The sequence below is a fragment of the Arvicanthis niloticus genome, chromosome 4 (assembly GCF_011762505.2).
Source record: "Arvicanthis niloticus isolate mArvNil1 chromosome 4, mArvNil1.pat.X, whole genome shotgun sequence".
Lineage (NCBI taxonomy): Eukaryota > Metazoa > Chordata > Mammalia > Rodentia > Muridae > Arvicanthis > Arvicanthis niloticus.
In genome coordinates, this window is record NC_047661.1 from 70,184,889 (window position 1) to 70,195,967 (window position 11,079).

General features: G+C 43.5%; 1 protein-coding gene across 1 annotated transcript; it reads right to left on the reverse strand.

The window, feature by feature from the left end:
- Positions 1-8,250: 8,250 nt before the first annotated feature.
- Positions 8,251-9,000, reverse strand: LOC143442172 (protein S100-A9-like). The gene is made up of 3 exons (XM_076933457.1): positions 8,903-9,000; positions 8,670-8,706; positions 8,251-8,352 (listed from the first exon to the last, which is right to left on the reverse strand). The coding sequence occupies exons 1-3, from the start codon at positions 8,998-9,000 to the stop codon at positions 8,251-8,253; spliced, it is 237 nt and encodes a 78-aa protein (XP_076789572.1).
- Between the last annotated feature and the right edge of the window lie 2,079 nt (positions 9,001-11,079).

Here is an 11,079-nt window from a genome sequence, read left to right on the forward strand (position 1 = left end):
TTAGCAGAAAGCGGCTAGAAAGCAGCTATCCACATGCTAGCCATGCCTCCAAGGCTTACGTCATATCCACACACCTACAAGGGGCATGGCAAAAGTGTATAAATACCCTAGATTTCCCTTCAAATAAAGAGACTTGATCAGAGACTTGATCAGAACCTCTGTCTTGTCTCCATTCCTTGCATCTTTTCTCCTCATCCTCACTCTCTCTCCCTCTAGACCCTGACCCGAGGACCGGAGTGGCAGTTTGAAGCCAGGCAGAGCGGAGCAGGCCGCAACATAGTAACTATTCAGGCTTGTTAAGTCTTTTGTCTCAAGCCAGGTAGAGCGGAGCCGGTTGCAACATTTTTGGCGCCCAATGTGGGACAGAAGGAACCAGAGACCCAGTGAAGGACGTTAGGAACATTAGGATGTTAGGAACTAGAGACCCAGTTAGGACGTTAGAAGGATCTGCTGATTGCTGCAGGAATCTGCCGAGTCGAGAAAGGTATAATGAAAATGGGGCAAGAAATAAGTCAGCCTGAACTTAACTCTCTGTTTTTGTTTTGTTGTTTGCTGCTCACATGTGTTAATTGCCTGCTTTTGTTAAGTTGTTTAAATGCTGTCTTTCAGGTTCAAAATAAAAAGAAATATCGACTTCCAGAGGCTCCCATTGTGTAGACAGTGGTTGTAGATCCCAGAAAGGAGTTACAGGATAAAATTTCTATTCTTAAACAACAAATAGAGCTAGAAAAAGAGTATTAGGACTTAATTAATCAACTACAAAAAATAAGGACAGGGAAGAGGTCTCGAGAGGCCAACTGTGAAAATTCCCTGGATTTTTATGTTCCTCAACACAGTGTCCAAAGGCAGTCCCTATCCTCTAGCTTTAGTTCAGCTACAGATCAGCCAGAGGAGGGAGATGCTAAGGCTTTCCCTATATCAGAGACCAGAGATGCTCAAGGGGTTGCTTGGAGACATTACACAGGGTTTAATTTTCAAATTATTAAAGAATTAAAAAATGCCGTATCTCAATATGGTGCCACTGCTCCCTTTACTCTTGCAGTTTTAGAGTCTCTGGCAGAGGAGTGGCTGACTCCTAGTGATTGGAATATGTTAGTGAGAGCAGTTCTTAGTGGTGATGACTATCTTATTTGGAAATCAGAGTATCATGAGAATTGTAAAGAGACAGCTAGTAGAAACATTCAGGCAGGCAATGGTTGGTCCTTTGATGCCTTAGTAGGAGAAGGGCAATTTGCTTCTAGTGATAACCAGATGCAATATGATCCAGGTTTATATGCTCAAATTCAAAATGCAGCTATGAAGGCTTGGCGTAAACTCCCAGTAAAGGGAGACCCTGGTACATCTTTAACAACAATCAGGCAAGGGCCTGATGAACGATTTTCTGACTTTGTTCATCAATTAATGACAACAGCAGGGAGGATTTTTGGTAATGCAGAGGCAGGTGTAGACTATGTGAAACAACTTGCATATGAAAATGTCAATTCTGCCTGCCAAGCGGCCATTAGACCCTACAGGAAAAAGACAGATCTTACAGGGTATATCAGACTCTGTTCTGACATAGGTCCCTCCTACCAACAGGGCTTAGCTTTGGCAGCTGCCATGCAAGGACAATCAGTAAGAGAATTTTTGGCAATAAGAGATAAAAAGGCCTGTTTTAAATGTGGCAAGCCTAGACACTTTGCAAGAGATTGCAAGGCAGAAAATGAGTTAACCCAGAGAGCAAACAGCCTGGGCTCTGCCCACGTTGCAAATGTGGAAGGCATTGGGCTAGTGAATGTGGGTCCAAAAGAGACGCACAAGGAAACACCCTTTCCCATAATCAGGGAAACAGAAACAGGGGCCAGCTCCAGGCCCCGACCCAACGCAAGCCAAAACAGGCTTATGGAGCAGTCAGTGTCATACCGACAAACACCAATCCCTTTCTGAACTTAGTCGAGCAACACCAGAAAGCACAGGACTGGACCTCAGTTCTGCCACCCACACAGTATTAACCCCAGAAATGGGACCTCAGGCCTTACCCACTGGAGTGTTTGGACCACTCTATCCAAATGTGTTTGGCCTGATAGTGGGAAGAAGCAGTGCTACTGTGCCAGGACTACAAATTTTTCCTGAAGTTATAGACAATGATTATCAAGGTGAGATTAAGGTAATGGCCCAGGCAATTCAGAATATAGTTACTATTCCTACAGGAAGGAGGATAGCTCAACTATTGTTACTTCCATTGTACCCTACTGATCACAAATATAAAAATCCTAAAAGAGGATTCTGGCATCCTGATACCAAAAAGAATTTTGCAACAGTCCTCTGGAAAGACCCATTAACTGGAACTTGGAATGGGCCAGATCCAGTGCTTATCTGGGGAAGAGGTTCTGTTTGCATATATTCCCAAACTGCAGATGCTGTACGTTGGCTGTCAGAGAGACTGATTAAACAAATAGACAACAATAACAAATCCAGGGAGGAGAAACCCCTTGAGAAGCATATTTTTTTCTTTGCAGGAAATATGAAGGAAACATGAAGATGCTTCACAACTGGAACAGATCAACGAGCAAACCTGACCTGAGAAGTTCTCAATGCTGAAGAGACATCACCACCTGAATCTCCAGGGTGGCTCTATTGGACTCTTGATTCTCTGACTTATGATTTAGTGGGGTACATTGTTTAAACCCAGTACCACAGTTGTTATAGTTGTTTTTGGGGTTTGAGATTGACTGAGCAGGGACAGGGAATTTCCTTACTTGTTTTGTTAAGATCAAAGCTATAATCAGTTCTGTATTTCTGTGTGTTGCCTTAAAAAAGAGTGTTGCTGTTATACCGACTATTTAGGCATTAAGTCTCTTGTCTCTCGGGTTTATGCTGTTCAACAGACTAATGGCTTTTGTACGGCAACAGATAGATGCTATTTAAATGAAACCCATACAGGTCCATTATTATAGGCTGGAAGTAGGGGACTCTGAAACCTCTGTCATCAAGACTGACGAGGATTAACCCCTAACTTACGCACTAAGCCGGATAGTCAATGACGGGTAAGAGAGCATACCGAGACCCTTGCCCCTAAAAGAAGGGAGGCCTCACCATCCTTTTTTTCAAAAGGGAAGGCTGGGAAAACTTACGGAAACCATGCCTGTCCTAGGTTGGAACAAAGGACCCCAGCCTCCCTTTCCCGTCCTTGGATACTCAACAGACATGACCATGCTTCCCACTATAATGATAATGGACTGAACCTCTGAACGTGTAAGCCAGCCCCAACTGAATGTTGTTCTTTATAAGAGTTACTGTGGTTGTCTGTTGACAGCAGTAAACTCTGATTAAGATACCAACTCAGCTAAGGTCACATGTGAGTCAGACACTGTAGATAACACTTAAATCCTTAAGTAAGCCTCTGCTTTACATCTTTGGTAAGACATTCTCTTTTATAGCACAATGCAGTAAATTATCCCAAAGCAGTATCTTCTGCTGGTTCCCACTTACTTCCATCATTTATTTACCAGATCAGTGAGCTTCTCTCTGTTCTTTAGTCACCCTGTGTGCTTCTGGGTGTTATTTTTATGCACTATCCCCTGAGTAATGTTCTTGTTTCTTCCTTTCCAAAGAGCAGAGCTTCAAGTAGTCTATTTATATCTTGTTTGATGGGGTAGTTAGGTATCTGACACAAGTAGTAGTTAATAGTAAGATGATCAAGGCCTGGAAAGAGCAAGTGTAGATAACTTGTGTTTATGTGACTATGAATGAAAATCAGTTTGTGGTGGGCAAAATCCTTATGATCATGTGAGTAAATTGATTTTACTTTCCTCAGATCCATGGGTTTAATTTAAAGAAATTCATATAAATACTGGTCATGTGGCAGAAATCAACACAGCCAAAGCATGCTTTTCCTTGTCAAATAATGTATCTATAACTGTTTCTGAGTGAACAGCCTGCCAGTAACAGAGGCTAGTGCCATATTCCCAGACAACATCATTACCAGAGACACTCTGCCACTACTTGTGAACAGCAATTACTATAGATTCCTGTAACCACAGGCAGTGCCATGATTTGTCCTCCTTCCAACAGATACCTGGCACATCTATGTACAATATTTATGCAATGCTTCTTTCAGAATCTCACTCACTGGACCCTTGATGGCCTTATTCTTGACAGTGATGTTCCAATCAGCATTGTTCCCTTTAGTGGTGCACATTTTATGGGAAAGAAGCATGGAGAAGGTGGAAAGCTGTATGAAAACTGAAAATTCATCTCTTCCCCAATGTAAAGACATAAATCATGTGGTGTATGAGGTAGAGAGAGACAGAGACACAGAGAAAGGCAGAGACAGAGACAGAGAAGTTCATTGGTGAAGTCTAATTGTATCACTTGATGTCTCAGTCAGAGCTAAACACATGAAGAATATAGTCCACAAAAAGAAAGAACACTCAATGCAGTGTATAAACACGAAGGACATAATAGAATTGAGAAGATAAAATAAATAAGGGAATCTGTGGTTCAGAAGTGACCACCAAAAATAAGATAATTGTCCATTATTATTGTTTATTTTAATTTATTATTTAGGGATTATAGTTTAATTGTAATATTTCTTCCGTTCATTTTCTCCCTCTAAACTCTATTATATAACTTTCCCTGCTCTTTTGTGGCTTCCTATTTTTTCAAAAAAATCTAATCTCTATTGGATAAATATATATCTATATGTATACATACATGTACACACATATATACCTAAATATAACGTATTTAGTCCATATACTGCTACCTGTATGTATGTTTTCAGGGCTGATATTTTAACACTGGACAACCAGTTTGTGTGCTTCTCTCCGAGAAAAGCCTCTTCTCCTGCTCCAAGCTTTACTCAGTTACCTGTGATTCCTTACTTTCTGATACCTGGGAAAGAATCTAAATGGACTACATTCTATGTCAATTTAATTTAATTTTTTGTAATGTTATTTATTTTTACTTATTTTTTCTCTCATGTAATATACCCTGACCACAGTCTTCCTTTTTTCCACTCTTATTAGCAACCCTCCCCCCACCCCAATTTTTCTCTCTTAGACATACTGCTTCTCTGTTTCCCTTCAGAAATGAGCAGGCTTCCCAGTGATATCAGCTTCATAACAAGATGCAATAAGAGTAGGCACAAACCCTCATATCAAGACCAGACAAAAGAAACCCAGTAGGAAGAAAAGGATTACAAGACTGGGCAGAAGAGTCAGAGATACCCCCACTTCCACTGTAGGAGTCCCACAAAAATACCAAGCTAGACAACCATAACATATACAGAGGACCTAGTGCAGACCCATGCAGGCTTGTGATTGTTGCTTCAGTCTCTGTGATCTCCTATGAACTCTACATAGTTGGTGTCATTGGGCTGTTTTCCTCCTGGTGTTCTCAATCACTCTGGCCCCTATGATCCTTCCTCCCTGACTTCCGAATGGCTTCCAAACTTCGTGTAATGTTTGGTTAAGACTCTCTGTTTCATTTATCAGCTGCATGAAGAGACTTCTCTGATGGTGATTGGGCTGGGCACCATAAGCATAGCAGAATATCATTAGGAGTCATTTCATTGACTTTATTTTTGTCAGTTGTGTTTTGTTCTAAGCTAGATCTCTGAGCCATCCAGCTTCTGGTTCTTGGACAACCAGACAGTGTCCAGCAAGGGCTTTTGTGGCTTGGGCCTCATGTTACACCAGTCATTGGTTGGCTACTTGGACAAGCTCTGAGCCAACATTGTCACAGCATACCTTGAACCAGGACAGATGTAGGTCCAGGGTTTTGTGACTCCATCAGTGTCCTGGTCCCACCACCGGGAGTCTTTCTAGGATAATGTTATTTTATGACAGGGTCTTACTAAGTTGTCTAGGCTGATCTTGAACTCATGATCCTCTTCCCTCAGTCTTTCATGCAGCTGATGTTACAGGATTCTGCCATATCTAGCACAAAATGAAGATAAAATGGGATAATATTTGATTAAAATGGAAATAAATGAAGGAAATCCAAAAAATAAAAACAAGAGTAAAGTGACATTAAAATTTCACATGTAAGAACATTGCCACATGTTTAAAAAAGGCAAAAAAGTAACATCTACCATTGTCAGCAACAATTCCTGGCTTCCTTGATACATATGTATCCAAAAAACCTTAATCTGGATTTCCCTACATCTGTTGAGGCTGGAGCTCACTAAATGTGCTTCTTGATGAACACATCAGGATGTGAGGATCGAGGTCATGGTGAGACTAGCCTTGGAGTGTGCTAGAGCGCATCACTAAGTAATCCAGAGTAGCTGTCAGTGACCCAACAAGTAGACAGAATCTTTAAGCATGCTAGATCTGAGCGTACACCTTAATGGTCTGAAATTCAGTGTTGGAAAGCTGTATGTGTGAACCTCTCTGACAAAGTGCAGAGGTGGGGAATAGGGCTGAAGAGTTTTAAGGAAGCAGTATTATATTTGGGGAGGCATGGATGGTGAACATATGTGATGGCTACAGGATCTGAAGTCCTAATGAGGACACATAGTGAACCATTTTCTGGGATTATAATCTTTTATTTCTTTCCCAGAATCCAGCCCTTGTAGAAAGGAAAAGGGGATGGTAGTTGAGAGTGAGCTGACACTACAGACTTCAGACAAGTGGAGTAGACCCATCCCCACAGGCTTGACTTTCCTTGGGGTTAGGGACACAATCCATAGACCTCTCTAGTCAAAGGATGGTAAGGATTATTGAAGGCTGCTTTTAAGAAGGAGCTGTAGGAGTCTGTAGCTATCTGGTTCTTTCCCAGGGATGAGAAACCTGGGTTTTTTCACAGGGTAGATTTCCAGGTATTCTCAGCCCTGTCCTAGTTTTATCTGAGTTCCATTTGTTGCTTTAGTCAGAGTCAGCTTTAAACCTTGTATATTGTATCTTTAAACCTTGTATCACATCTCTTTTGTTTCTGATCAATGCTTGTTACTTCCTTTTTGGGAAACTACAGCCACATTGCTGTATTCCCAGGGAAGGGCTAGCCCCTAAAATCAGAGAGAACAAAGTCTGGAGGAGGTGGTAGCTGTTGAGGGAGGACCAGCTTCTGAAGACTAGGGCTGAAGGATGGAAATGCCAGGCAAGGTGGATCAAGCCAACTAAGCCCTCATCTGTTGATTGGGACAGCTGAGGGTCCTCAGGGGTTTGTGGGCATGAATGTGCTTGTTGTTTAGTTATTCTATCTTCTCAGGGGGGAGATACTCCATGAGGTTCAAATGAAAATAGTGGAGAGAATTCTCCAACCTATTCTCTTTAAGAGAACCCAAATCCACAATTCTTCAGAGGTGATTAGTTGGGACAATTCTGAGCCATTGACTCAAGGGTCCTTTATTCTAGGAGCTCCCTAAGGGAAGCACAGAAGGCTTTGCAACAACTCCAGCCTCCTAAGAGAGCCACTTGGATTTACACTTCATAAAGATCTTCACAGATATTGCCAATTAGTCCTATTACCAGCTTTGCAGAGTTCTTGGGAAGAGAAACATATCTACCTCATTTCTCAGATAAAAATACCATATTCTAGAGTAACTATTGTGTCACATGGAAAGGCAGTATGGACTAAAACATGGATTAGTAGTCACTCACACTCCATTGTTCACACTGCTAGAGGTCAAGGATTCCTCACCATACAGCACTGCCTGAACCTAGTTCAGAAAAACCTTTAGAGGATTAGTGTAGTAGGAGAATTGTTGGAGGAGATCAGTGAAGAAAGGACTGGGACAAGGTTGAAAATGGCTGCCATATTGAGGGGAAGTCAGCTGCCTTTGTTTCTGCAGTGCCAAGGGCCACATTTACAGGCTAAATACAGGAACTTCCACTCAAACAGTAGGCACATATCCAAGATGGGACAGAGTCACAGTTGAATCTCCAGAGACAGACAGACATGTTGGCTGGTTGTCATTTCATTATGATTTAATAGGGAGCTTGAGCTGTGAGCAAGAGCAGGCCTGTCTAGTGCTCATCCTACTGAGAAGGAGAAGTCTAGAATACGGAAGCATCATGAAAGGCATTGGCCTGAAAAAGGCTATTGCTCCCCCCATCCCACAGCTCAACAAATATGCCTATGTGACACAACATTTTTTGTAGTTCTGGTTGGACAAGTGCAAAGTGGTTTGGTCTTCTGATTAGCTGCTTTGGCAGTGCCCATGGCTATCATTTCTGAGTCTTGCCCATGGCTGGGACCCCAGCCAGGCACATGAGGAAGCATTCGTGTGACTCTCCTTATGTGTATTAATCAGTACCCTAGCCATTATATGAGGGCCCAAATTTCTTCAAAGCTTAAGTGTTTATCTTTATTTGTGTTGAGGTCATCCACCATGTAACTCATGGCTTTCTCATCCTTTCTTCCTTTCTGTAGTTAGAAGAGAGACATCTGTTAGTGCTGGCCATGGGCACAGAAGAGAACTAGAGAACACTGAGTGATATGGAAAATCTAGGGAATCAATTTGAAATTTAAAATGATGGACTGAGTGCTCATGGTGGAGTAGATGCTTATAGGCATAAATTTTTTGCAACCTACTTGTAATAAGTATTCAATCTCTCTTCTAGCCCACCACCCAGCAGAGGTAGTAGAAGAGAAGTTATTAGGATATAGGGGAAGTGTACCTGTTCAGCAATAGTTCTTTGGGGGTGAGCTCGATCTGCTTTCTCAGCAGTTCATTCCCTTACCAAGCACCAAATATGACCCAGCAGCTGCAGACTAGTCCTTTAGGCAGGCAGACACCAGGCATAAATGGGCAGTTGTAGCTCAATCCTGAAGAAGCCACCAGGCTTGCCAACTGGCCTGAGGAGAGGCCACAAAAGTGGCAAGCTGCTGCAGGAATCTAGAGAGAAGTTTTTAGGCATCTTCCTCCCTCACTAGTTAAGCCTTACCTCAAGGAAGTTTAGCATGTCCTATTCACCAGCTGTTTGGAATCCTGTTGGATAGAGTATAAGGGTCTCCTTCCTTCCCAGAGTTCTGGTGGAAGGTTTTGATGATCTTCTCCATGTCTTGTTCCATCAGTGACTTTGAGGATTGTCTATTTTGCACGCTATTTGAATCCTGAAGAAGAAAAGATGCTTGTAAAAGAATGGGCTGCTGAGCTTCCTGGACCCGGTCTCTGTCCACTATCAGGAAAGAAGTGGAGTGGACATACAAAATAAAAGAAAGGAAAGGGTATGATTAAGTGGGGAACTACCCTTTCATCCACATGTAAAAGATGAATTTCAGAGTATGAGGAAAGTGACAGAAAACAAAGAATTTTGCACTAAGAAGCTTTTAGGCAGTGGTTGACAGTTACAAAGCTGTCAGGATAAGGAAGGCAGGATCTGGTAGACTGGTTTGGAAGAAAGATAGACTGAGGATGGAAAGAAAGATCTGGAAGCAGGCCCCTTACTAGGGAAGCTGAACTGACTTATCAAAATTGAGGGGCCACACAGAATATTTGGCAGAGTAGAGCAGGTCTAGCATTTATAGGCATCCTTGGCTGACACATGTTTCCTTCATCCCAGGATAGATTCATCACAGATGAGCAGTGTTGTATTTCTGTATAATCTGGGGGCAAATTGAGAGGTAGGGCAGGAAATGTAACTCTGTGGATGGAAGACTATTAATAAGAGACTAGAAAATGGAGGTGGATACCTTTCATGATTTTTCATCTACATAATCCAGATATTCAAAACTGCTAGGCAGAGTACTCTAACTGACAGCACAGAGCATCTGCCTGGTGTTGAGTCACTCAAACCTTTGAACTTGGCTGCATCTGATCAACTAGGACTACCTTCATTTACATGTCCCTGGTTTACATGGTTCTAACTTGCATGGTTGAGATTGTACACATAGAAATTACATTCATAACAACTCATTATAGTTACAAGAATTGTGTGTCAATTAGTCATGTTTGTCTCCATTTACATGGTATGAATTGCATGCCAAGAATCTGTACACGAGGCCTGCTGCCTTCAGCAGACACCCGCCTGGTCTGTGCCTGTGTGGATACTGGATCCCAAGACATCCTAGAGGGACCACTGAACCTAGAGCAGCAGGTAAGAACACTCACACACTGCCCTACACCCGTCCCAGACCCATAGCTGGGTGCAGGCAGCTCAGGTTCCAGCAGACACCCAAACTCTGCCTCTGTGGAATACCACTCCCCTTCTGTCCCATGCCTGGGCCTGGTGCCTTCAGCAGACACCCTCCAGGTCTGCTCCTGTATGGACACTGGATCCTGAGACATCCTAGAGGGACCACTGAACCCAGAGCAGCAGACACCCAAACCCCACCCCTGTGGAATACCACTCCCCTTTCGTTCCTTGCCTGGGCCTGCTGCCTGGAGCAGACACCTACCTGGTCTGCCCCTGTGTGGACACCAGATACCGAGACATCCTAGAGGAGACACAGCACCCAGAGAAGCGGACACCTAGCTGGTCTGCCACCATGGAGATACCATATCCTGGGATATCCTAGAGGAGCCACTGTACTCAGAGCAACTGGAGCTCAGGATTAAAAGATCACAGAGACATCTGGACCCTGAGGAGTTCAGACACAAGCAAGATAACTGGAAAGGCAGGCTCCATGTAGGAAGCTGACCTGACAGACCTGACGGCTGGAAGGCACCGCAGGTCTGTCACGTCAGCTTGAAAAGCGGGCCGATTCAAAGCTGCTAAAAGCGGTGGAACTGCCGCCACTTCAAAGCAGCTACCTGTTTTTTCTTACGGTGCAGCCGCCGACTCAAGGCGGCTGCCCGTTTTTTCTCTCGGCGCCACAGACTAAAAGCGGCTGTGGCTGCCAGCCGAGAGAAGCAGCGCCGCAACCTCAAAAGCGGCTGATGGGCTGACATTCGCCCGTCAGCCGCTGAGGTGACTCCAAGATGGCGGCTAACTCAAGGCTTTCAGGGAAAACCATCAGTGCACTGCGCATGCGCAGTACACTGCGCATGCGCAGTGCATTTAGGAACTTGACTCCAGCCCCTCCCAAACGGGGCATGCAAATAAGGTACGACTAGGGTACCACGAACCTGGCCAATCACCCCGCCCGGTGCGGGGTATGCTAATGAGTATGCTAATGAGTCATTGCAAATTGACCAATCGGACACCTCCA